The following is a 27,844-nucleotide window of genomic DNA, read 5'->3' as shown; positions in this document are numbered from 1 at the left end:
GCCTGCACCAGGCACCGGCCCGGGGTCATCTGGGCAGCCTCGGAGGGGAAGGGTGTGGAAGGGAGCCGGCGCCCGTTCTCACAGGAGGGCAGGGGTCTAGGAAGTGTGCAGAATGCAGACCCGCCCCCCTTCTCCCTCTGGCATTGCAGATCCCAGGGGACACCTGACGTGCTCAGGGAAGGCACCTGTCCCCAACCCCGACCTGTTCTCTGCACCGAGGCGCCCGAGTGGGGGCAGGGGACCCTCCGCTGGGGGAATAAATGTCTCTGGAGCCCTGGGGGTTGAAGCCTCGAGGCGCTGAGATCCACGTGGGCTGATGAACCCCAAATCTCCCGTCGGCCCCTCCCAGCCTCAAGCCCTTCCTTGCTGTGTGGACAGACAGCAGCTGGGCTCCTCTGCCGGCTGCTGTGCTCTGTGCTGCCTCGGTGGCTGGAAACAGACCCATCGCTGAGATCTAAAAGCACCCTAGGTAGAAGTCACTCCCGGGGGCAGGCCCGTCGAGATGAAGCTGTGGACGGACGGCGCAGAGGCTGCCCCCACCCCAGGGAGCTACGAGGGAGCCGCCCTGCAGGGGCTGGGGCTCGGGCCTCACCTGTGGCTTGGAATTCTCGCTGGCCGCCCCCCAGCCACTGGCTTTTCCAGAGCACTGGTGCACCCTGGTGGGGAGCTGCGTCGAAGCCGTCTGTGCCAGCGGCCCACTGGACGTCCCCTCCCCTGCCTGGCGCCAGGCCACCCTGCTGCCGGGAGGTCCCTGCCCAGAGCAAAGCCTGCACCCCTCTCCTTTCTGGAGGTGGCTTGATTCTGGAAGAACAGTTTCCTATAGCCTGTTACCCGGTATCGTTTGTTTTATCTCCACCTGCAGGGCTGGGAAGGCACCTGCTGCCCAGGGCTGCCCCTAAAGGGACGTGATGAAGCTGCCTGCAGCTCCATGCTGGCCGCTGAGCCCTTGCCACCGCACGCCACCTTGTCCTCCACAACCCAGCTCTGTGCATGTGAGGCCAGGCCCCAATTGCAAGAGGACTTTGTGCATCTCGATAGGTTCTCCATCTTTACCGGAGTCCCTGTGTGCCAAGTTTGATGCGCCCTGCTCTGCGAGTGCCTGTGGAGTGCGTCCAGGATGGGGTGGCCTGGAGGAGGGGGGCAGGTGCATGGATCCCCCCTTTCTTCTCCCCTGTACCTCCTCCTCCTCCTTTCAGAAACCACAGGACGTGGCCCTCAACAGAGCCGGGGCCCCCCTCGTCAGGGGGTATGTCCAGGGTCCTCTCAGACCACATTTGGAAGAGACACTCAGCTGGCTCAGAGAAAACTGGCCACGTGCCCGTCACCAAGCCTCACCCGTGCTGGGGATCGCTGCCATCACCCCTGCCCCTCCTTCTCACGGCCCCAGCACCCCTCCTCCTCCAGGAAGCCTTCTCAGCCCTTTCCCTCTTTCCACAATCCTCCCAGAAGTCCCCTCCCTGAGCACGGCGCGGTCTGGTGAGAACCTGAAGTTGCACTTGTGCTGAGAGGGCCCCTCGGACCCCCCTGCTGCAGGTGTCAGGGCTGGGGGTCGGGCGCAGCACTGTGGACCCACACCCCGGCCTGGGCGCCAGCCGCCCCGGAAGCTCCCCAACCCCAGAGCTGCCTTCTCACAGACACGGGCTTCTGTGGGGGCCGGTGACTCAGCTCTGGGCTCGCTTTTTTTTCATAACAATCAAAATGCTTTTGAGAACCTGGAAGCAAATTGCACAACTGTTTTGCTTATGGATCTGCACGTGATTTCTCAGAAAGATCAATCCAAGTTTGCCCTGTCATCCTTCTCAGCCCAGGCTGCACTTCCCACTTCAGCAGGGGCAGGGCTGAGCGGTCCACGGCTGGTTCATGTTTGCGCTGTTCTATTTCTTGAGTATACATATACGTTTTTACTAGAGCGGCTGTGGGCTAACAGAACAATCATACAAGATTCCATACACCACCCTGTTATTAATGCCTTGCAATTGAAGAAAAACATTTTTATAAATGTACCATTAACTGTAGTCCGTGGTCTAAGGTTCACTGTTTGTGTTGTGTGGTTCCGTGGATTTTTTTTAAAATTTGCTCTAGTACCATATTTACAGCCTAACATTTCCCCTAAGTCTGATTGATTTCAACAAGGTTGCCAAGTACAAGCAATGAGGAAAGAGGGGTCTCCAACAAATCATCTTTGGGGACTCCACATCCACGTACAAAAGAATGATGTTGCATCTGCCCTCACTCCCACCATATGCAGAAATTCACTTAAAATGGATAAGATGCCTAAACATAAGAGCTAAAACCATAAAATTCTTAGGAAATAGCATAGGGGCAAATCTTCACACCTTGGACTTGACAGTGACGTCTTAGAAATGGCACCGAAAGCATGGGCAGCAAAAGAAACCACGGTTAAATCCAACCTTTTCAAAATTAAAAACTTGTGTGTCTCAAAGGACATTATATGAAAGCAAAAATACAATCTACAGAATGGGAGAAAATAGTTGCAAATCATAAATCTGATAAGGGCTTAATATCCAGAACATATAAAGAACTGCTACAACTCAACAATGAAAAGACAACCCAATTCAATTTAAAAATGGGCAAAACTCTTGAACGGACATTTTTCCGAAGAAAATATACAGATGGCCAATAAACATCATTAGTCATTAGGGAAATGCAAATGAAACCCACAATGAGGTATCATTTCACACCCACAAGTATGGCTATTATTTTTAAAAATGGAGAATAACAAGTGTTAGAGAGGTTGCGAAGAAATTGGGACCCTTGTGCCTTGCTGGTGAGAATGTAGAATGGTACAGCCACGGTGGAAAGCAATAAGCAGTTCCTCAAAAAGTTAAATAAAGAATTATCATATGACCCAGAAATTCTACTCGTAGAAGGATTGAAAACAAGGACTGAAAGAGAAACGTGTACCCCAGCACACACCAGCCAAAAGACAAACGCGACCCCGATGTCCATCAGCGCATGAATGGATAGACAAAATGGGGGACACGCACACAGCGGGATATTAGTCGTGGAAAGGAAGGAATTTCTGAAACATGCGACGACATGGATGCTCCCATTTAGTTTCAGAAACTAAGTAGGACGGTGTTAGGGTCAGGGTTGCTGTCATGTTGAGTGAAGTAAGCACAACACTAAGGACAGATACTGCACATTCCACTTAGATAAAATATCTAGAAATAGCAAATTTATAGAAATGAAAGGTGGATTAGAAGTTACCGGAGACTGGGGGCAGGTGACAGGGGGAGTTGTCACTTGATGGGTACACAGTGATTGGAAATTTTAGAAATTTTGGAATCAAAAAAAAAAGCCACTGCCCCTGCCCCCGTGGAGCTTACGGTGTGGAAGGGACGGACTCGGAACGATCAATAATTACAGACGAGGCTGCTGAAGGGAAGGGCCGGCACTGTCAAGCAGGGAGCGGGTCTGCTGGCAGCCGGGAGGTGGGCAGAAAACCGACGTGGCTGGCGCAGCTACAGCGGGTGTCTCCGTGTGAGCCGAGGCGGCAGCGGTGGGGGGGTCGTGCCGACCCTCCTGGGGTGCTGCCGGCCCGTCACCTCAGCCCACAGCGGCTCTGAGCAGGAGAGGACCCCGGGGTGCCCTTCCCGGTGGGGAGTCTGGGTGCAGCTGCCCGCCTGGCCCAGCCCCTCACCAGGCCTCGCCCGCCCATCTGTAAATGTGTCAAGTCCGTTCCCGCTCCCCACTGTCCTCCATGTCGCGCCCCTTGGGGCTCCTACTGGACGGAAGCCGGCCTGGGTTCGGGGATGTGCCCGAACGTGCCCTCCTGCCAGAGCCCTGTCTCCCAGGGAGCCTGCACCCCCGGGCCCCCTGTGCCCCACTGGGCCTTTGCAGGGGCTGACAAGTCTCTGCCTTGAGGAGCTCTCAGCTCCTGGAGTCTCCTGTTCAACTCTCGCATCGTCCCAGAAGAAACCTCTGTTGTAAGTGACGAAAGGCGGGCGGGGGCAGCCCAGAGCGTGTCGTGACTGCCCGGTTATCGGCCGCGAAGTGGCCTTCCTGGACGGGTCACCTGGGGCAGCGCCCAGCTTCTCACGACGGGCCTGGGACGGGGCCTCTCCAGGGCCTCTCAGACTGTGGCCCGTCCTTCACCAGGGAGGACGCGGGGGACCCCCGGACACATGCGGCCACCCCGCCCAGCCCCAACCAGCCTCCCGCCGGACGTCCACCCTGCCTGGACTATACCCATAAACTCCAATCCGGAACTTTCCAACGAGAGAACAGAGAAGATGAACGCCAAGTAACATTGACCAGATAACCGAGACGGCCTGCCAGCCGTGTTTTGCTTCCCCAATTTCTTTTAAAGTCCTGGTGTTGCATCTTTGCTATCATAAATTTAACATGTTAATATTTTTTAATTAAAATTCAGAGTGCGAGCAATAGTCTCTTTGTTCTAAAACTCCAAATATAATGAAGCTGTCATTCACAATTGTTTGCCGATGGGTTGCTTATTAAAAGACAATGATTTCAATGGACCCAGATGGGTGAGTTCTCGCGCGTGGGGTCTGTCGGGAGGAAAACCTTCCCGGTGGCAGCCCACCCCCGGGTGCCGTGAGGCTGTCACCAGACGTCGGCTTCGGCTGATTTTCTCTGAGCTCGTGTGACTCACGCTCCAGCGCCCTGCGGTGCGTCTTATAGACGGGTGGCACAGTTCAGGGGTAAAGGATCAGGTTATCGCGTTTCCAAGTGATTGCCCATCCCACCGGCACCAGAGCTGAGAGGTGCTCACGGAAGCTGCCGGAAGAGGCTGCAGCAGGAGGCGAGGACCCGGGCCGGGCACAGACCCTGGTGGGGGGTCCCCGCGTCCCCAGCCAGAGGGGGTGAAGGGCATTGCAGCCCCTCCCTCCCACCTCCAGGGACACCGAAGTGTCCCCATGGACCCACAACCACAGCCGGGGCAGCGTCTTTTGAGCCAACTTTTAAAAACCTGGCTTTTTTCTGGCATTTCCTTATAAAAATCCAGAAGCTCTGAGCCCACCACGTGCACACCTCCCTGCAGCATCGACCTGCTAAAGCCACTTCCCTGCTCGTGCCGTGTGCAGCCCCTCGCGGCCCCTCGCAGCCCCCCTGCCGGGCCGAGGGTGTCGGAGCGTGGCCTGGCCACAAGGCACATGCACTTGAGGAAGGAGCTCCCTTCTCTTCGGGCACCTCCTCTGTCCCTGCCTCACGCCACTGGGCGCGCCACCCGACAGCCCGGGGCCTCGGCTTTCCCATCTCTAAAATGGGGGTGGCCTCGCAACCCCCGGGGTGTTAAATAAGAAGAGACGAAAGGGCCCCAGCGCAGCTCCCTGGCTGCTGCCTGCCTCCTGGACGGCCGGCTGGGGAGTGGACACGGAATTACGGAGAAGCGGGCGACTTCCCAGCTGCTGCTCCTGTCTGATACCAAAGGACTCGGCCAGATCGGAGGCGGGACGGGAATTCCATGCCGCGGAAAGGCTGTCGGGCATCTCGATTTGCTCATGACTGACACCAACCTCACAGGCAGCTAAGCGGGGCTGGAGCGTGGAGGCCACTGGGCGGGCGGCTGGGTGCGTGGCTGTGGAGACCGTAACGGAGACAGAAAGGGGTGGATGGGCCAGCTGTGCCCAGAGCCACCGTCCCCTGGGGCTGCTGCAAGACGGGACCCTACCAGGCACCTTTGGATACAGAGAGCGGTTCTCCCCCAGCTCAGGGGCCGCGGGCCCCACACCAGGCACTGAGGGCTCCAGGGAAGGCCCCTCCTTGTCCCTTCCAGCATCTGGGGCCCAACCTTCCCGGGCTGGTGGTCACCTGCCTCCAAGCTCCCCGAGTGTCTGGTTCTGTCTCTCGGTTCCTGTCCTCCTTACAAGGACCCATCCTACTGGGACCGGGCACACCCGTTTCCCAAGAAGGCCGCTCTTGCAGATCCCAGGGGGGGGCCTCAACACATCTTTGGGGGACACAGCTCAAACTGTAACACCTGGCTGTGAGTCTGCTCTCGAGAGGGTGGGCTTGGCCACAGCCTGCGGCCCCCTCTAGGGCTGTCACCCCGGCCTTGAGTCTCCCCTGGGGCCGGCAGGGCCTGAGAGGCACCGTGAACCACACGCTGCCACTTCCTCCAGGCCCCATCACTGAGCTCACCCTGGCACTGGGGTCCTGGGTTGGGGACAGATTGAGGCGGACGAGCCCCCAGGGTTCAGTGCCCGTGGGAGAAGCCCCCAGTTCTGGGTGGAGCCCCTGGTAAAGGGCCGGCGGGAGCAGGCAGGGTGCCATGTCTCTCCAGGGCCAGGTCCCTCAGGGACTCTGCCATCTGGTCACCTCAGCAGGGCCCAGTGCCAGGGAGATGCACCCGGCTGTGCTCCTGGGCACTGCAGGCCCTTCGGGGCTGAGTCACCGGGGGCCACCCTGGGCCTGGGAGTAGCACGAGGCCGGAGCGCCGTGAGCCTGGACGGGGAGGAGCGGGAACCCTTCAAGGAGCACGTCGGGTTCTCTGTGACCGTCTACTGGGCACGGCAAGGGGCTGCTGGAGAAGCCCACCTCCCCCAAACCCGGGCCGGAGATAGTTCTAGGGCTTCACACTTGGTGAAAACCTTGCCCTTTGCCCAGATTTGCAGAACCGCGAGATTTCTTTTGTCTGAGTATTATATTATCTTGCCTGCTCCTTTTGTTGTTGTTTTTCCTTTTTCAAAGGCCTTGATTTCCATAACCAGTTCTGGAGTTTACAAAAGCAGAAAACAGTAGGCCCAGAACTAGCTCCTTCATTCAATCTTGCCCTGGTTTGGGCAGCACCCTGAGTCCTGGCTAGAAACCCCCAGAGAGGGGACTCTTGTCCGGAATTCCAGACCCCCCAGGGGGCCTGAGCCCCCCTCGGCAGGACAGGAAGTTTCCTCTGAGCAGCCCAGGCAGATTTCCACCCAGCCCTGCCCCTCCGAGATAAAGGGCCCGAGGTGGGAGGGCTGGACGACCCCTGTCCCCATGTCCCCATGTCCCCTATCCCCACGTCCCCACACCGTCACATCTCCCTCCTGCTTCCCGGACTCCTTCCTTTGCTCTTGTCACCGCCCCGGAGTCTACACCCACATCCATCCACCCCTCACTCGGATTTATGCCGTAGTGTTTCCCCAAAATGAGTGACAGCTCCGTGAACTTTCTTTTCTGCCACAAACGCAAGGGGATTTCACGACGTGTGTGTGTGTGTGTGTGTGTGTGTGTGTGTGTGACAGAGAGAGAGAGAGAGAGAGAGAGAGAGAGAGAGAGAGAGAGAGACTAGTGTGCATCCTCCCAAAGAAACCGGCACAAACGACGGGGAACGGCCACACGATGATTACAAAAGGATACGTGAGACACAAACATTAGTGCGCTGCATTTTGCTCCACACCGAGATCCTGGCGGGCAGAATGGAGGGTCCCAGCCGGAGCCCCCAGCCACACTTGCCCCCTCTAGTGCCTGTTTCTTCAGTTAATAACCTGAGCAGGAAAACAGTTTCAGGCTGAAGACGGGTGGTGAGCCCTGGGCAAACCGTGAGGGACAGCCTTCCACTGCCCTTACCTCATGCAGCTCGGCTGGTTTTATGTTTGCAGAGTAGAAATGTCAATGTGTGTTTTCTTAGCAATGTGTTTTTGTTTTTTGGTTTATCATAAATGAATAATGGGCAACATCGATCTAGACTCGGCTGCTTCAGCTGGAAAAGCCCCGTCCCCCAGCAGGTCCAACGGGCAGGCGAGCAGAGGCCGGTGTGGACAGATGTGGGGGCGAGGTGGGGGGTGTGGGGGAGGAGGGGAGGCATGTGGGGGAGGAGGTGGAGGTGGAGGTGAGGGTGGGGTGGAGATGGGAGGTGAGGTGGAGCCTCCAGCCGGGTCTCTATAAATCCCTGAGCACTGGAAGAACAGAACCGAGATGAGAAATAAAAGGCTCAGCTCTATCTCGGGGGGCTCTGGGGTTTGCTGAGCATTTCCACCTAAAACCAGAGAAAGTCCAAGCGGAGGGGCCAGATTTCATGCCACCCTTTTCTTTTTCTTTCCTGTTCCTTTCTTCTATTGGGGCAGGAGACTTTTAAATGTACAAACAAGTACACAGAATAATATCATAAACACACACCCACGTTCCAGAGTTTAGAAATGCTAACATTGTATAATGGTCAGGCTGACATTTTTTTTTTTGTAATAAATTTAATTTTGAAATAAGTTCAATCTTACAGGAACAGTTGTAAGAACAGTACAAACCTCATACATAGCACTCCATCATACCCCTCCCCCCTCCCCCGATACCCCAATCCATCACCTTTAAGATCCTGTCACACCACCGTCTCTTTCCCTCCCTAACACCCATCATCTGTTGCTCTGTCTTCTGAACATATGAGAGCCAGCTGCACATATCTCTGAACAAACAATATAATTCACATATACATTTCCCATGAACAAGAGCATTATTTTATTCAATCTCATTAAACGCAGCTAAGAAGTTCAAGAAATTCAACATTGATATAAAGCTTACATTCTATATTTCCTTTTTTTTTTTTTCTTGTGTACCATTTGTGTCCCTTTGAGCCTCCTCTCCTCTGACCTCAGATCCCATCCAGGATCATCCTTGGCATTTAATTGTCATCTGTTTAGACTGTCTTATTTTATTTTATTTTTTTTCAATTGTGGAAAGATATATATAGCCTAAATCTTCCTATTCCACCCCTCCCTAGTATTCCCTTAGTGGGATTAATCACATTTAGAATGTTGCAATTCTATTACGTTCTGACCATCCATTTCTAGAAGTTTCCTTTCACCCCAAACCAAAATCCCTACTCTCATTTCTTAACTCCCCATTGCCCCTTCCCCCACTTCTTGGAACCCCTACTCTACTTTTCATCTCTATGGTCATATTCTCTGATACTTTCCTTGTGTTTACCATGGGGCTTAAATTTAACCTCTTAAATCTGTAACAATCTTGTTTTTCTTTGATACCAGCTTAACTTCAATAGGACACGTAAACTGTGTTCCTATACTTCTCCATTCCCCCACCTTTATGTAGTTCTTGTCAAGAATTACATATTTTACATTGAGTCCAAAACCACCGATTTATCATTACAGCTTACGTATTTTAGATCCTGTAGGAGGTAAATAGTGGAGTTATAAATCAATAATACAGTAGTATTGGTCTTTATATTTACCATGTGATCTTTACTGGAAATCTTTATTTCTTCATGTGGTTTCAGTCGATTGTTTAGTGTCCCTTCCTTTCAGCCTGCTTAGGACTGGTCTACTGGTGATGAAGTTCCTCAGCTTTTGATTATCCTGGAATGTTTTCATCTCCCCCTCATTTTTACCCTCTAGGTGTTTGTGAATTCTCCAAGTCTCTGATGGTTATTGACTTCTATTTGTATTCCATTGTGGTCAGAGAATGTGCTTTAAACAAATTCATTTTTTTATTTTTTATTTTATTGAGGCTTGTTTTTATGTCCCCGCATACAGTCCATTCTGGAGAAAGATCCGTGATCACTAGTGAAGAACGTGTATCCCAGTGACCTGGGATGTAATATTCTGTATATGTCTGTTAAAAGTCTCTATACCTCTCTCTCATTTCTTTGTTTCTCTGTCGGTAGGGCTCGCTTTAGAATCTGAAGTAGGGCAGGTCTTTTATTAGCAAACTCTCTCAGCATTTGTTTGTCTGTGAAAAATTTAAGCTCTCCCTCAAATTTGAAGGAGAGTTTTGCTGGATAAAGTATTCTTGGTTGGAAATTTTTCTCTCTCAGAATTTTAAATATGTCATGACACTGCCTTCTCGCCTCCATGGTGGCCGCTGAGTAGTCATTACTTAGTCTTATGTTGTTTCCTTTGTATGTGGTGAATTGCTTTTCTCTTGCTGCTTTCAGAACTTGCTCCTTCTCTTCAGTATTTGACAGTCTGATCAGAATATGTCTTGGAGTGGGTTTATTTGGATTTATTCTATTTGTAGTTCGCTGGGCATTTATGCTTTGTGTATTTATATTGTGTAGAAGGTTTGGGAAGTTTTCCCTAACAATTTCTTTGAATACTCTTTCTAGACCTTTACCCTTCTCTTCCCCTTCTGAGACACCAATGAGTCTTAAATTTGGATGTTTTATTTTATCTATCATATCCCTGAGATCCATTTTGATTTTTTCAATTTTTTCCCCATTCTTTCTTTTGTTCTTTCATTTTCCATTCTGTGGTTCTCAGGGTCACTGAGTTGTTGTTCAGCTTTCTCTAGTCTTGTACTATGAGTATCCAGAGCCTTTTTAATTTGGCCTACAGTTTCTTTAATTTCCATAAGATCTTCTATTTTTTTATTTACTCTTGCAATATCTTCTGTATGCTCTTCTAGGGTCTTCTTTATGTCTTTCATATCCTGTGCCATGCTCTCATTGCCTGTCTGTAGTTCTTTGATTAATTCTGCCAGGAACTGTGTGTCTTCAGATCTTTTGATTTGGGGGTTTGGGTTTGGGTTCTCCATGTCGTCTGGTTTTATCATATGCTTTAAGATTTTCTGTTGTTTTTGGCCTCTTGGCATTTGCTTTACTTGATCTTTAATTTGTTAGAATTGCAGCTTGGTGACATACACTTTCTCTAACTAACCAGCAGATGGCGTCCATGAGTCACTTATTCCCCTCAAGTCAGTTCTCCCCAACTTTGTGGTGTGTGGGGATCTGATTCTTTTGGGGTCCAATTGGTGCACTTAATTTGGGTGTGTTGTCGGTGCTGTCTGCCCTCAATGAGGGGTGTGTTCCTGAGCGGTTAGGGAGGAAGGGCAGGTTTAACAATCAAACCTCCCAGGTGTTCCCAGAGATTTAAGGCTGTTCTCTGCCGCTGACACAAAAGTCCTTGGTATTGGCGTAGGTTTCCTGGGATTTCTGAGTGGTTCCCCCCTTCCCTGCTGTGCTTTTCCAGGACCTCTGTTGAGGGGGCGGGGGTGGGCCGTGCCCCGTCACAAGTGAGCGCCAGCCTCCAGGGAAGCCCTGGGCCGCTGGGCTGTGTAAGGGCGTTCCCAGCTCGCTTCAAAGATGGTTGAATGGGACGCGTTAACTTCCCTCTTTCTGCACAGCTCTGCTCTCCCAGCTCCGAGACAATCAGCCGTGGGAGTATTCAAGGCCACTGTCCACGGCCGATATTGTGTCGTGTGAGCGGTGCTGCGGGAAAGACTCCCTGTCAGGCTGGGTTTCTTGGCTCAGCTCTGTGCTGTGTGTACAGCCCCGGGCAGGAGCAGCCCCGCCCACTGGGAGATGGCTGCAAGTTGTACGTCTCCCCTTTGCTCCCCTGGACCCGAGACAATCAGCAGTGGGTGTGGGAAGGGGTATCCTCCACCCCAGACACCGAGGCGTTAGTCCAGACTGCTCCCGTCTTATCTGCAGCTGTTCCCGGGCTTCTTTTTTTTTAAAAAAAACGCCAGCCCACCGTTTCCCCACACCGCAGCGTGGCCGAGGGACTCAGCCATCTCACTCACTCGTTTCAGAATGCAGACTCCTGGTTTCGCCAAACACACGTTCCCTGTGGCTTTAGCAGAACTTGTCCAGCTGGTGCTACTCTGGAAGTGGTGTTCTGGGTCCTTTCTGGTTTTTATCTAGTGTTTTCCACGGAGGTGTTTTTTCCTCTGTCTGACCTAGTCCCCATCTTAGGTTCCTCCCCCAGGCTGACATTTTTAAATACAAAAAATAACAGCAACGTTCCTGATGCAGTTGTACCCTCTCCCTTATTTCACAGATGAGACGAGGGAGGCCCTGGAGGGAAAGGGACTTGGTGAAGTTCTCTGTGGCACGGCCGGCACCTGTGACAACATCTTTCCGTGGTTTATGAGCCTGAGTCACAGCAGGAGACTATCAGGTGGGTAAGACCAGCATTACCGTCCTGCAGAGGAAGAGCTTGGTGCTCCGAGTGGACCTGTAGCCAAAGGTTCCCACGTTCTGGGGGGTGCTGGATCAAGGAACTGAGCGGCTGCGGGACCCCACCCACAGAAGGACCTCCTGGGCCTGCCCCAGGCGCGGGCTGACGCCCGTCGCACCCCAAAGAGGGAGATCCTCGGGCCAGGCCGCTGCTGGCGCAGGTGCAGAGCCCCGAGGCTGCCAGGACGTAAGGAGCTGTTTCCTAGGGAAGATGGACTTTGTGCGCGTTTACGGTCAACGAATCAGGTGTCATCGAAGGGAGAATTGTCCTGCCGCTGATTCGCCACCTGGTGAGAAACCATCTGATTAATTTTTGTTTTGGTAGATTGTTCCATTTAACAATCTTTGATGAATTCTTTCCCCCCCAACCTGGCATCTGAAGCTTTGAGAGTTTAGAAAGGAAAAAAAAAAAAGTGAAAAGTGGAGCGCCCCAGGGAGAGCAGCCCTAAGGCGCGCGCCGAGGCTGGGGAGACCCCGCGGCGAGATCTGGGCCCGGAGCCCTCCGAGGGTCGTTGCGTCCCCGCGGCCCTGGCAGGTCCTGGATCCTGCGCCCCAACCCCACAGGGGGAGACGCCCGAGGTGGGGCGCACAGAGCTCTGCGCTTCCGGGCCTCCTTGGGGTGCAGTTGGCCAGACTAGGGGCGCGCAGCGGGGGCTCGGGGTCCCCGGGCTCACAAGCAGTGTTCTCTTCAGTCGTCCAGAGGCTGCCGGGAGTCGGGCCGACCCTCAGGTGCGCCCCGCCTCCCGCCCTCCTGTCTGGGCTCTGGGTCACCTCGAGGCACCCAGACAAGCCCCAGCACCCGGGCTGGCCCCGCCTCCGGCCTCGGGTGATGGGGAGCAGGCTGGCCCTGCTGGGACTCGGGGCGCAGGGAAGAGGAGGCCTGGGGGTGGGTGGACCAAGGCACCGACGCCCAGAAGGAAGTTAGGGAAGATTTGGTGGGAGACACCCCCCATTTCCAAATCCGCTAGCCTGTGTAAGAGCTGAGCGCACCCCTCTTGCCCGGCGCCGGCTCAGGCCCGCTTTTCCACGGCGGCCCCCTAATGGGTGTGCGTGATGCCTCCTTGAGGTTTTCTTTTTTGGTTAGCGAAGCTGCAGGTTTACAGAAAAACCGAGCAGAACATACCGAGCTCTCCTGTACCCCGTTACTAGCTCTCTGCCTTAGAGTGGTGGCTTTGTCACAGCCGAAGAAAGTGTTATTAAAATTGTACTGTTAAGCGGAGTCCATAGTTTACACTGGGGCACTGTGCTCTACAGTCCTCTGGTTTTGGGGTTAAAAATTTTTTTATTCTAGTAACATATGTGCAACCTGAAATTCCCCCTTTTAACCACATTCAAATATGCAATTGAGGGTGTTAATTGCACTCGCAGTGTCGTGCTACCATCACCACACCCGCTACCAAAACTTTTCCATCAGCCCCAACAGAAACTGCACCGAGCGTTGGCGCCCCGCTGAGACCCTGACATTTTGATGTTGTTAGGGAACTGCAGCTCATGTTAGCCTTCTTTTTTCAGCTGGCTTGTCTGACACCTCCTTGGGAGCGGAAGGGGGTGTCCTCGTCGCTGCCGGGTGCGGAGGGAAAGAACACGTCCCCCACGCGGCTGCGTCCCCCCACAAGGCTGTGTCCCCCCACATGGTTACACCCCCCACATGGCCGTGTCCCCCCCCAACAGCCACGTCCCTGAGGGCTGGGAAGGTGCTGACTCCCCCCAGCCTCCAGGTCTCCCGCACCCCCTGGAGGGCAAGCTACAGCTGCCCCCTCCCTGCCCCTCCAGGCCCCTGTCCCCCCTGCACCCCAGGAAAGGGGAGCACGGTGGGAAAGTCCCCTGCTCTGTGGGCTCCTGGGGTCCCCGGAAGCCTTTCCACAGGCCCCTGGCCTCTCCTGAGGGTGGAGGAGTCTTGGGGAGGATGAATCAGGGCTGTGGGACCTGGCCCAGCAGCGTGACCCGGCGCAGGCTGGTGGCCACCCCTTCCCTGTCCCCCAGGGAGAGGCCGGGCTGGGGCCTGCTCTGCACGGTCAGCCAGAGGCCCGGCCGTGCTGTGGGGTCCGCACCCTAGCTCCAGCGCCCTGGCCTGGTGTTTCTGCTTCTCTGGATAAAGGCAGAGGGTCCTCTGGATCGAGCTTGAGGGGGTCACAGAGAGGGACAGAGGGACCATCACAGGGAGAAGCGGTAGCCGTGGAGGTGGAGCCACACCCAGGTGCTCCCCACAGAGAAGCATGTGCCAAGGGGTTCAAGGCCCCGCTCGGCACCAAGCCCACCAGTGCTGCAGCTGGGAAAGCCCTGATGCTTCCGATCTCCATTTCATCTCTGAAAAGTGGGCAGCGTGGGTCCCCGAGGCCTGGAGGGTGGGACCCCGAGGCGAGACCCGGAAAGGCAGGGTCCCCCCGGTTGGCACCAGCACCGGCTGCTAGCTCCACTCTTCCTCTGCCCAGCTATGGTAGGCACATGTGGCAGCCACATGTGGAGGGCAGGCCGGCATCCTCTGAGAGGGGGTGTCCTGGCTGAGTGAGGACCCCGAGGTGCCGTCTGACTTGGGGACGCCTCCCAAGGTCTTACAGTGGCCCCAGCAAGGGAGACAGCAGCAGCGCCTGTCAGCCCCGGCCACCCCCGCTGTCGTCTCTGGGATCGTGCCCGTCCTCTGAGGGTGGCAGCAGCCAAGTGAGGGGCCTAGCAGGATGGCTGGGCCTCTGGAACACTGACCTGTCACCCATGGGCGTTAGCAGGTGGCAGGCCAGCGTTGTGGGGTTGCACTGCCCTGCACGCTCCACGCCGATCACACGTATTTGGCAAACGTTTATGAACAGGTGACATTTCTTCTCCCAACACGGCTGTCGGCCTCCTGCCCGTGGTGCTCGGCTTCCAGGAGAAAAGCAGTTTCCTGAGCTAAGCGTCCTGTACTCACACTTTCCACTCACTTCTTGGGGTTCCTTTCAGGTCCTCCAACACACATGCACATGCACACACAGAAACACACACGCACGCACACACAACCACACACATGCACGCACACACACCCACACACAACCATGCACGCATGCTCACCTGCACACCCACACAGCCATCCACATGCATGCACACACATGCACACACATGCAAACACACAAGCACATGCATGCATGTGCACACAACCATGCACACACAATGTGCACACATGCATGCACACGTGCACACAACCATGTGTATACCTGTATACACATGCACACACAACCACACGTGCACACACAACCACACATATATGCATACCCCCATGCGGGACACTGATTACGTGCTTCGACTTGGCGGGCCTGGGCCAGGGGATCGGCCACCCCTGGGGAGGGTAGTGGGTACGGGTGAACAGCGCCCTTCACAGCCCCCCGGGCCTGGGAAAGTGAGGCCGGAGGCAGGCCCCATTTCCTCACCCAAAATACCACTGTTAGGGGAGGCTTGCCGGAGGGAACCGCCTTTTCCCCACCCCCTTATCTTGCCCGGACACTCCCCGTTGCCAGTGCAACTCCCATCACCACCAGTGCGCATACATTGTTGCCAGACACCGTTGCCAGAGCAACTCCCGCCCCTTTTCAAACAACCTCCGTGCTCTCTTAGAACCAATCCTAACCTCCGCACCCTCTCAGAACCAATCCTAGCCTTTATCCCCTCAGCATTGACTTGTAACAACCCCCGCCCTCTAGGCCAGCCTATATAACCTGTGCTCACCCCTAATAAACTCTCTTGGCTTCTTCACCCTCAAAGAACCGTGTCCTGCCTGTTCCTTCTCGCCGCCCTCCACACCTTGCACGCCTCCGCCGGGGACCGGGCCCAGTCCCCCGCCTCGCCCTCGCCTCCGGGAAAGAGCCCCCGCCGCCGGTACCCTCCGAGCAACGCCGAGAGCCGAGGGTTCAGCAACCGGCCGCCCCCCCCCCCCAGATAAATCAACTGCGACCGCAACTGGCGCCCAACGTGGGGCAGGTCCTCTCCACGCAGCGGTCCAGTAAACCACCCGCTCGCCCGGACGCCTCTCCAACTCCCCTTCTCCTCGCCTGCAAGGTAAGGGCCGCCTCTCCCTCGCCGCTCCACGTCCGGAGCCGCCTCTCCCTCGCCGCTCCGCGCCCGGGCCGCTCCTCCTTTCCCGTATTAACCCGGCTATTGCCCCCGACTACCTTTCGTCTTCTCTTCCTATGTCCCCCATTCCTACTGACACTCTCCCTCTTCCCCTCCATTACTTTGCTGTAGTCCTTTGTGTCTTTGTTTCTTTGTTTAGCGCCGTGTGCCTCTTTGCAACTGCCCCCCCAGACTGCTCCAAAATGGCGAACTTCCTCCTTCTTCTTCTACTGAGGGGAGGAAGTGCTCTAGTGATGACGTCAGCCCTAAGCTGGGTCAGAAGCCGCATGCGCTTTACCCCGCCCTTTCACAGGGCGGAGCTAGTCCGCCATCTTATGCCTTAGGCCCCGCCCTTTCACAGGGCGGAGCTAGTCCGCCATCTTGTGCCTTGGACCCCGCCCTTTCACAAGGCGGGGCTGGTCCGCCATCTTGTGTCTTGGCCACGCCTACCGCGCCACCCTCTTGCGACGCTTGGGGCCTCCCACTCCCACCTCCCCCTTCGGCGAGCTCCCCCTCAGAGCCGCTACCGGCAGCTGCCGCCGCCCCTCCCACCCTGCCGACTAACAACCCCTGGCTGCCTTCTACACCTCAAGGCAACCCTTGGGGCAACGCTCCCCCTACCCCCACTCCCGCGCCAAGCCCTCTGCAAGCGCGTCCTCCTTTCTCTCGTGCTTTTCCCTGCTTTCCTCTTAACCTTCTCCCCACCCCACAGAAACCGTACGACTGGTATCCCATTGACTTAGATACTATCAAGCAGCTTCGCAGGGCCGTCAAGGAGGACGGGTTAGGTAGCCCATATGCTTCCCAAATACTGCAGGATCTCGCCATAAACTATTGCCTCCCCCAAGACTGGGCCTCGCTTGCCCGTTCAATTTTTAACCCCGGTCAGTTTGTTGACTGGCGTGCTCACTTCCAGGCGAAAGCAGCTAAACAAAGTGAGCAAGACGCAGCCCTTGGAGTCTATCATCCCCCCGAAGCCTATATGGGCACTGGAGCGTTTCTAAGTGCGTCTGCTTATATTAATGTCCCTGCTACCTTCTGGACTGTCCTCAGAGGCATCGCCTTACGCGCGTTTGCCAACTGCTCTGCCCGTCGACCTGACAACTTTACCAGGCTCCTCCAGGAGCCAAACGAACCTTTCGCCACTTTCGTTTCCAGGGTTGAAGAAGCCTGTGCTAGAAAAGTTACCAACCCCCAAGCCCAGCTAGCTCTCACCCGGGAACTTATTCTAGAAGGGGCTAATCCCCCCTGTAAGCAAGCCATTCTCCCCTTGCGGGAAAAAACACTTAATGATTGGGTTCTCGCCTGCAGCGCCTTTAATCCAGCTGCCGCGTCCCTAGCCCAGGCTGTCTCTGGCGCTGTCACTACCGCCTTAGCCGCCACCACCGGTTGCTTTAAGTACGGGCAGAGCAGTCATTTTGCCCGGGAGTGCCCCAATGCGGAGGTCAACCGCCTGCCTTTCATGCAGCGCAATGGGCGCCCCCCTCCCACTCCTTGCCCACGCTGTCAGCGTGGCTATCACTGGGTGCGCGATTGCAAAAATAACCCCAAAGCCCTCTGCCGCTGCCCCGGTGTCAATCAGCGCCAAGGCGCTGAGCAAGCTTTAAACTTCAAGCGGGGCAAGCCTCAGCCCCACCCCTAAGAGGCAGCGTGCCGGCCGGTTCTACTAAAACTCATCACCTCACCTGCAATAAAACGCTTCTCTGGACAGTCCCTATCACTCCAGAAAAGCCTACTCGTAAATTAAAAATAGGGGGGCAATGGTACACGGGCACGCTCGATTCAGGGGCAGAAGTCTCTTGCATGCCCGCTCAGTATGCTACCATGTGCATGGTTCTTAATGGTCCCTCGGTAGTGGGAGCCACTGGTACCTCCACTTCTTTTCAGGCCATAAAACCCATTAAGTGGGAGGATGAGGAAGGCCACTCAGGCACCTTCCGCCCGTTATTTCTGCACACCATAAATCAAATTTTATGGGGCCGTGATATCCTTGCCGCTTTTGGGGCAGTGCTTACCACGCAGCCCCCCCAATAATGTGCGCCACTGCTCGTTTAACACCTCCAACGCCTGTTCCTCTGCAGTGGGATACCAAGGAACCTATATGGGTGAAGCAGTGGCCCCTTCCCACACATAAATTAGTAACACTCCAAGCCCTTATCCAGGAACAGTTGGACGCTGGCCACATAGAGCCTTCTACTAGTCCCTATAATTCACCAGTGTTTGTTATTCATAAAAAGGCCACAGGGAAATTTAGGCTCCTCAATGATCTGCGGGAAATCAATAAGCATATTCTTCCCATGGGTTCCCCGCAGCCTGGTCTCCCCCATCCGGTGGCCATCCCGGCCCACTATCATGTAGCCACCATTGACATCAAAGACTGTTTCTTTTCCATCCCACTACATAAGTGAGACCGCCCGCGCTTTGCCTTTACAGTTCCCGTCCCCAATCACGCGGGCGCGGCTAGCAGGTACCAATGGAAAGTCCTCCCTCAAGGGATGCGTAACAGTCCGGCCATCTGCCAAATGTATGTTAATCACGCAGTGGCCCCCCTGCGAAAGCGGGCCATGCTCATCCATTACATGGATGACATCTTGGTGGCCTCTGAGGACGCCGAGGCGCTTCCTCTAATCCTCAGAGACCTCACCACTAATTTAGCTGACCTCGGCCTTACGGTTCAGCCCGAAAAAGTTCAAATTGTGCCTCCATTAGCCTTCTTAGGATTTAGTATTGATAAAACCATTGCCCCGTCCGCTCCCCAGCTGGACATACCGGATCGGGTCACTATCACTGAGCTCCAACAGCTCTGTGGCCAGATCAATTGGCTCTGCTCTGCGTTACCAATCACCACCACGCAGCTCCAACCACTCTTTATGCTGCTAAGTGTCCCTGAAGCCCCGCCGTTAGCAATCTCTCGGCGCATTAAGCTCACCCAGGAGGCAAAGGAAGCCATTGCCGCAATTAACAAGGCGCTCACCGCCTGCTGTCTCAACAGGTTTAGCACTAAAGAGGGCAATCTTATAGCACTCATCCTTCCTACGCCCGGCACACCCATGGGCTGCCTGTGGCAGGAAGGCCCTCTGCTTTGGGTGCACCCTGCTAAAAGCCGGCTTAGGAAAATTTGCCCCGCAGTGCGGCTCTGGATCAGCCTAGCTTCAGATCTAGTCACCCTGGCTGTTCATGTATTTGGAGCGCCGCCGGAAAAAATTGTTTGGCCCCTGGATGCAGGCCAAACCCGCCTGCTCATACGTGATAACCTGGACATGCAAATTCTCTTAGAAGGATTTCAGGGGGAATTCAGCTGTCATTATCCTAGCCATCGGCTGTTACAGGGACTCGCCAAGCTTCCCTTCCGCAGCCCCTTCCATCCTTTCCCCTCCTCTGCACCCATCCCGGGTGCCATTACCGTCTTCACTGACGCCTCCAAAACCCGTTTTGCCTTCCTCTCTTATTCTCAGGACCACCCGGAACCCCGCCTATTCAGTTATGTCAACCTTCATTCAGTTCAAGTGGGGGAAATTCTGGCAGTGTCATACGCGCTGAACGCCCACTGCAACCACCCAGTAAACATTTTCACTGACAGCCTCTACACTTATCAGGTCTGCCGAGTCCTCGCGTTTTCCACCTTTTTCCCGGGAGACTCGGCCATTGATAAAGCACTTTCTGACCTCAGAAGCATCCTGGAGCATCGACAGGATCCTTGGTTCATTAGCCACATTCGTAGCCACTCAGGCCTTCCGGGGCCCCTGGCTAATGGCAATAGTATAGTGGACCAAGCGGTCTCAGCTCAGAATACCCAAGCTATGCTAACTCACACGGCAGCCCCTCCGGGGGATGCTGTTAACCAGGCCAAGTTATTGCATTCCAGGTTTCACTTTTCGGCTATGTCGTTGCATCATCTATGTGGCCTCCCCCTAGATACCTGTAAACATCTTGTCCGCAATTGTGCAACTTGTGCGCCCTTTGCGCCGCTTGGCCCCCTGCAGCCTCAGGGAGTCAACCCACGAGGCCTAAAGACCAATTCTAGATGGCAAATGGATGTAACTCATGTTCCGTCCTTTGGACGCCTCAAATATGTGCATGTAATAATTGACACCTTCTCGGCCATGTGTTATGCAGTCCCCCTTGCCGGGGAAACGGCCAAACACTGTATCAAGGCCCTGAGACAAGGAATTCTCTTCATGGGAATTCCCTGGGACCTAAAAACGGACAATGGGCCTGCCTATCGCAGTGCCTCCTTTGCGGCCTTTCTTCAATTATATAACATCACCCATCATTTCGGCATCCCCTATAATCCACAGGGGCAAGCCATTGTGGAAGCAGTCCATCGCCGCTTAAAAACACAAATTGAAAAAGAAAGGGCAATGCTCCCCCAGGCAACTCCAGGGGACCTTATCATAGCAGCCCTTATTCACCTTAATCTACTCACATTCAATAAAGAAGGGCTTTCGCCCCTACATAAACATTGGGGGCCCTCGTATAGGCCCACCCAGGCCCCAATGGTTTACTGGAAGGACCCAGAGAATAATGCCTGGAAGGGTCCCTCCCCACTCCTCGCCCAGGGGCGTGGGTTTGCTTGTGTTTTCCCAGATGATGCAGCACAACCAATCTGGATCCCAGGAAGGGCAATCCGGCCCGCCACCAGCAACCACGCATCTAACGAGACGAGAACGCCGTCGTCTTCGCAGCCTGGTGCACCAGATGACAACAGTACACCTGGGCCTGGACCCCAGTCCGAGTGAACCCCCTTTTTCCACAGCCCTCCAGCCGCACCTCAGCTCCAACCAGCCGCACCTCAGCTGCAAACAACGCATCGCCAACCCCACCACCCCAACCTTTCCTACCTCCCTCTCGTTATTCCTCTCCCCTCCTCGGCCTTATCCAAGCGGCCTTCATCTCAGTGAATTCCTCCAACCCCAGTCTTACCTCCTCTTGTTGGCTTTGCCTCTCCACTTCCTCCCCCCTGTATGAGCCAGTTGCCTCCAACCTCTCCTTTTCAGAAAACACAGAGGACAGCCCCTCGGAATGCAATTGGAATACCTCTGCCGTCCCCCTAACCTTTCATTCAGTCTCCTTTACAGGAAAGTGCATCCGCCCTCGCTCAAGTAACTCTCCCAACCTCACAGCTTGTGCCAACTACTCATCTCCCAGCAGCTCTGCCAAGTTTCTTATTCCCCACAACTCCTCCCAATGGCTCTGCTCCTCTACAGGACTTACCCCCTGCCTTAACGTGCAAACCCTCAATACAACTAATGAAACTTGCCTCCTAATTGTCCTTATCCCTAGGGTCCTATACCACAGCGAGGAAGACTTCTTCCTCCACCTGGAAAGAACTGCAGCTCCTGCCCCTCTGCAAAAGCGAGAACCCATCACCGCCCTCACGATTGCCTCCCTCCTAGGTCTTGCAGGCGCTGGCACCGGAATCGCTGCATTAGCCAGTCAAGGTTCCGCCCTAACTCACCTCCGAGCGGCGGTTGACGAGGACATTCGTCACCTACAAGACGCTATTTCCCATCTTAAAAATTCTGTTAACTCCCTCTCTGAGGTAGTGCTCCAAAACCGCCGAGGTCTCGACCTTCTTCTCCTCAAAGAAGGAGGCCTCTGCGCCGCCCTAGGAGAAGAGTGCTGTGTATATGCCAATTCCACAGGTCTCACCGAAGACAGCCTAAAGAAAGTCTGAGAGGGACTAGAACAGCGCAAAAGGGACCGTGAAGCTGCCAGCTATTGGTCCCACATCTTTACCCCCCTCCTCCCTTACCTCCTCCCTCTCCTCGGCCCCCTACTAATGATTATTCTAGCTCTCGCCCTAGGGCCCTGCATTATCCGCAGAATCGTCCAACTTGTAAGAAAACAAACAGATGCTATTTTTTCCTCGTTCGTGCAAATCCAGTACCAGCGACTCGCCACCTCTGACGCTCCCTACTCCGAGATGACAACCAACCCTCCGCAACCTCACCGCCACCGGTCAACCCGCCGACCGCGAGGCCCTTCTCAATCGCCTGAACCTCGTACCAACCTCGAGCTCCAGTTAAACCTTCCACCTTTGCCCATCCCGCTAGCAGCGAGGCCCTTGTCGAGCGCCCGGGCGCCACACCAACGCTGAGCTCCAGCCTTGCTGAGCCACCGTCAACCCTTTTTCCCCTCCCCAACCTTCCCCTTCCCTCATCCTTTAGCGGGCCTCTCCGGTAAGCTTCTTCCTTTAATTAGAAAAAAAGGGGGAAATGCGGGACACTGATTACGTGCTTCGACTTGGCGGGCCTGGGCCAGGGGATCGGCCACCCCTGGGGAGGGTAGTGGGTACGGGTGAACAGCGCCCTTCACAGCCCCCCGGGCCTGGGAAAGTGAGGCCGGAGGCAGGCCCCATTTCCTCACCCAAAATACCACTGTTAGGGGAGGCTTGCCGGAGGGAACCGCCTTTTCCCCACCCCCTTATCTTGCCCGGACACTCCCCGTTGCCAGTGCAACTCCCATCACCACCAGTGCGCATACATTGTTGCCGGACACCGTTGCCAGAGCAACTCCCGCCCCTTTTCAAACAACCTCCGCGCCCTCTTAGAACCAATCCTAACCTCCGCACCCTCTCAGAACCAATCCTAGCCTTTATCCCCTCAGCATTGGCTTGTAACAACCCCCGCCCTCTATGCCAGCCTATATAACCTGTGCTCACCCCTAATAAACTCTCTTGGCTTCTTCACCCTCAAAGAACCGTGTCCCGCCTGTTCCTTCTCGCCGCCCTCCACACCTTGCACGCCTCCGCCGGGGACCGGGCCCAGTCCCCCGCCTCGCCCTCGCCTCCGGGAAAGAGCCCCCGCCGCCGGTACCCTCCGAGCAACGCCGAGAGCCGAGGGTTCAGCAACCGGCCGCCCCCCCCCCCCCAGATAAATCAACTGCGACCGCACCCCCACACTCATGCACACACATACCATGCACACACAACCATGCACACACACACGCCTCCATATGGACCTGCCACAGGCCCCTGGCCCCATTTCCCAGCTGCGGATACTATTTCTAGTGTAGTATCTGGGGAATGCAGCACCTGCTGATATGACCATGGCAATATTTTGTCTTTCCCAGAGGAGTCCTCAGCAGGTCGCCATAAGCTTTCACATTTCACGGATGCCCACTGGCCTCTGCTTCCAACCTCCTCTCTCCTCTGGTTGCTTAGGGCCAGCAGGACTCAGGGGCTCACTCCTGCCTCTTGAGTGGGGAGAGTGAGGCCCGGGGGTCCCTCAGGTGGGTGGCAGAGGCTCTCGGCACTCCCGTCCGTGGCAGTGACAGCTCCGTCACGAGGAGACCCTCTTGGCCACCTGGTGACCACCTTGAGGCCGACAGTCCCCAACCCAGAGCTGACCAGAGAGGGCTGTGTGGGGACTCAATGCAGAGGGCCATGGGCCCACCCCCCGCCAGGGACCTGGTGGGAAACCTGAGGTCTGGGTTCACGTTGCATTCCCCTCCCACCCTCTCCAAACCCATCAGCTGCCCCCTTCCTGGCAGCAGCCCCACCTCCTTCCTCTCAGGAATCCCCCTCCCCGCAGCACCCCCAGAGATGCTGGCAGTGTGTTCCGCCCAGCACTGGCCGCAGAATCCATTCCCCAGGCCAGGACAGGGGCACTGACAGTTGCCAGGCTGGCCCCTCTGTGTCCTGAGCATCAGGGACACAGTGAACAGCCCTGCCTGTGTCACGCACAGCTCAGCTGAGGGTCTTGGGGGACAGGGTCTCCTCCCAAGGGAACAGCCGTCCTCGCCACAGAGGGCACCTGGAAGTTCTGAATTTGCACCGCAGGCAGCCGCTTTCTCGGGGTCTTTCTTTGTGTGAAAAGCTGGAGGAGCAGCCGCGTTCTGGAAGGTAAATCTATGCTGACCACAGAGCAGGTGTGTGCAGCTCTGAGGGTACACTTCCTCTGGCGGACACTCCATGCAGGCCTGGGGCACACGTATGCAACAAATGTGCACACACATGCCTGCACACACACACATACCTTCACACACACACACATGCACACACACACATGCACACACATAGTCACATGTGTCCCGTGCACACGCATGCCCATGCACACACACCACAGGGCACACATGAACATATTTGCACATGTACACACATGCCTGCACACACATGCCTGCACACACATGCACACACATGCCTGCAACACACACATGCACACACATGCACACACACATGCCTGCACACACACAGTCACATGTCCTGTGCACACGCATGCCCATGCACACACACCACATGAGCACACATGAACATATTTGCACATGTACACACATGCACGAACCCGTATCCACACATATGCATGTGTACACATGTGTGCTCATGCAGGCCCAGGTTCGTCCACAGAGGAGTCCCTCCGGGCCTTACACTCAGCCCTTCACTAGTCATCTCATTTACAAACAGTGGCCAGGATGTGTGCGCGGCAACACAGTGATGCAGTGACAATGAGAAGCTGCAGGCCCCGCGTGGTGCTGGAGGGAGCTGCGGGGCTGTGGGGGGCATTCCCAGCAGCCCGTGCCTTGGGGGTGGCACCGTAACTGGGGTGGGGTAGGAAGGGCACATTTTCAGCCTGTGCTGAGCCAAAGTCATGTCAGGAGCCCTGGAGCCATAGCCAGTGCCTGCCCATCCATAAGTTGGGTGGCCTCCGTGACATCTCCAGGTGCCCAAGGGTTCCAAGCAACAGGGCATTTTCCTTCTTTCACATTGAAAACGCTCTGTCCTCTGTCTGCCCCCAGAAGTCCATCGAGGGACACACACACTCAGATCCAAGCTTCCGGCAGAAGTGTGGGCGTGAGCAGCACCGGCGGGGAGGCGACGGCCATGGCAGAGCTTGGGACGTGCTCTAAACTGCAGACGGCTGAAGCAGAGCGGGCGTCCACCTGTGTCTCCAGGCCTCGGGACACCAGGCAGAGGACCCGCGGAGGACTGAGGGCTGTCACCAGCCCTGCATGCAGCTGCTCGTCTTAACCTGCTGCCCCGGGGGAAAGTGCTTTCCATGACCCCGGCACACAGCGCAAAATGCAAAAGACTCAAGCCAGGGTCTGGGGGCTCGTCCCTGCCCCCACACTGTCTCCTTCCCCAGAGGCAAACCCGCCACCAGATTCCAAGAGATCCTTTTGGGGGTGTCCTTTATGGGTTGACGCTACTGTACCTTATTTCATGATGAAACTGGTCGTGCACCACACTGCTGCTTGCTTCACCCCTTGCAGAGTGTGGACCTGCGTGAGCTCCAGTGCTTGGCTGACAGCAGCTGTAAGGCCGACGCGTCCCTGTGTTTGGCTCACACGTGTGGGAGGGTGTCTTCAGTGGAATCCTTGGAGGGGGCTCCTGGTGGAAGGGACATGTGTGTAATGGACACGTGCGTGTGTAATTTGAATAGATATTGCCGAATGGCCTCCACCAAAATTGTGCTATTTTACAAACAACCACGACGCATGAAGGCATGTCTTCCCAACGTCTGGTGAACGTGGCGTGTCACCGAGTTGGGACAGCCTGGAAATGAAAGCCAGCATCTTGCTGTCAATTTAAATCGCTTTTCTCTTATCGTGAATGATGTCGAGCATCTTTGCGTGTGCTCAGAAGCTGTTTGCATTTACTTTCCTGTCTCATTTTGGTCTTTTTATGAGAGTCTTTAAGTATTAGAGATGTGTGCGCTTTGTGATATTAATATAAACTCCAATTTCACGTTTGCCTCTCAAGTTTCCTACAGAAGGTTAGGCTAGGCAGAAAGAAAACTTAATTTTTACATAGTCATTTTCATCTCTTTTTTTTTCCCATTTTGATTTTATCCTTATAAAGTTATTCCTCCCACTAAAATAAAGAAATCATTGCTTTCTTTTAGCACCGTATGGTTTCCTTTTTTAGATTAAATGTGTGATGTCTCTAGATTTTATTTCGTTATCTGGTGAGAAGTCTGGAGTCAGCTGCGTTATTTCCTGGAGGTGCTGCCTTTCCCGCTGAGGCGAGACGCCCTGTTCCCCTCAGCGGTCCTTGCACGTGGCCTCCTCCTGGACGTTCTCCTCGGAGGGGCAGAGGGGCTTATAAGTGAAGGGCATGTAATGCACCGACTCAGAAACCAGACCGAGGCAACATCCCACACACCCTTCCTTCTTAGCTATAGTTTAAAACGCAAAGAAAATGCTTCTCGCCTTAGAAACCCCGTCCTGTGCTGGCAGGGAAGGGTGCCTTGCTCAGAGCAGCTGACCAAAGAAACCAGTGGGGCTGCCCCTGAAAAGTGGGGTTTGGGCCAGGCCCAAATGGTACCCAGCCCCATCGTCCTGCCCCGCTCCCCTCGCAGGGGCAGCAGCTCAGCTGTCCCCACGACAGCCCCAGTGACCCACATCCTGGGAAGGGTGGAGCCTGGTCCGGTGGCTGCTTCCGGGGCCCCACGCACCTCGGGACCCGGCAGTCCCCTGTGTGGGAGGAGCTGCCAGGAGGAAGGAGGCGGAGCCTGGGTGCAGGGCAGCGGGTGCCCCCACACCTGCCCCGGGCCACCTTGAGCCTGCCCCTCTGCCCCTCTCTGCTCCGGGATCTGCAGCTCCACCCTCGCTGGCTTGTGACCCTCGGGTGAAAGGTGAGGGGAGAGGATGCTGGTGGGCCCCCCGCCTGGGGTGGATGGAGGGGTCACTCGAACAGTGGACCTGAAGTCCCGGCACTGGGGCATCGTCTGCTCAGCCAGGTGCAAAGCTCTGGTCACAGTGTCCCGGGACAGCGGGGCCGTCCCCTCACAGCTCCGGGTGCGACTCAGCACGTAAAAAAGAGCAAGTGAAAGGCAGACAGGAAAAGCAAAGCAGAGGCTGCACGGCCTGCCCCGAGACTGCTCGATGCCACAGCACGGCCGAGCGCAGGCTGCAGAAAAAACCAGGGTCGCTGCGGACCCGGCTGGGCAGCTGCAAGCCGACCCGGTCTCCTCCCAGCCCCTGCGGCAGCAATCGTGGAAAACCACCTGGAAATGAGGTGTGCGAGCGCGCGTCTCAGCATGCGGGTGCACGCACGCTTGCAGTTCTTCCTGAAGGGTAATCCACTAAGGAGGGGCTCTTATGCTTTCACTTAACCCACATGTATTCGCCCCTCGTCCCTAAGGGAGCCCTTGCTGGCGATGATCTGACAGTCAGCGAGCATCGTGGGTTTTCTTGTTCTGGGCGTGAGGCTACAACTTCCAGAGAATACGTCTCTCCACAGACCTGCTGGACACTGTAAATTTGCATTTAACACTCCTACATAATCGTACCTGTCAAATAAGTACCACTTGGTGACTTGGTGTTTGGCTTTTGGTCTTGAGGCGTGGGTTCCACTTGTACACACAGGAGCCGAGTGGCCGGGGCCCCAGCCCTTGACCTTCAGAGCTCCAAGCCGCTCCCCAGGTCACTTCGTCCTCTCAGTGCTTCCACCTGTGACTGTGAGGTTTTGGTTGTCCCCGAGCTCTTGTTTCCACACAGGCAGCTGCCAACCAGCCGAGCCCTGCCTAGCACGATGCACTGCGACGCACTTTTAACCCCCGGTGTGCTCCTTCGCATCTGCGCCCACTGTGTTCCTGATGACGGTGATGGTTTGGGCCTTGCGGTCCATCCTGGTGACATGAGGCTGTGGCGAGCACGGTTCAGTCCCTTTCCGCATCCACCGACCCTCTGCTCCGAGTTACCTGCACGTCTGAGACTCGTGCCTCCAATGTCTTTGTTCAAGTCTGAAAATCCCATCTGCAGATGACGAGGCCGAGGCCCAGGGTGCTGGGGTGACAGGGCCCACGTCACAGGAGTAAGTGGGAGCGGAGGTGGGGACCGGGTCTTGTGCATCCGAGGTCCAGGCCCCAGGGCAGCGGGCAGATGCCGGCCACGTGCCAGGCCCCGGCGAGAGCGTCTCACCCTAACTCCATCCTCACCACCTCACCCTCCTCACCT

The 27,844-nt window shown here is 55.5% G+C and overlaps 1 protein-coding gene across 1 annotated transcript in view; it reads left to right on the top strand.

Annotated features, from left to right (window-relative positions):
• Nucleotides 1-25,771, top strand: part of LOC119512160 — a 100,326-nt gene extending 74,555 nt beyond the window's left edge. The window contains exons 5-6 of the mRNA XM_037806648.1: nt 11,691-11,810; nt 24,683-25,771. Coding sequence (XP_037662576.1) covers nt 11,691-11,810; nt 24,683-24,741 — 179 coding nt within the window. The 3' untranslated portion in view covers nt 24,742-25,771. The remainder of the gene's footprint in view (nt 1-11,690; nt 11,811-24,682) is intronic.
• Nucleotides 25,772-27,844: the final 2,073 nt, after the last annotated feature.

Source organism: Choloepus didactylus, chromosome 17 (assembly GCF_015220235.1).
Source record: "Choloepus didactylus isolate mChoDid1 chromosome 17, mChoDid1.pri, whole genome shotgun sequence".
NCBI classification, from domain to species: domain Eukaryota; kingdom Metazoa; phylum Chordata; class Mammalia; order Pilosa; family Megalonychidae; genus Choloepus; species Choloepus didactylus.
Note: the sequence above shows the minus strand (reverse complement) of the source record. Positions and strands in the feature narration are given on the sequence as shown.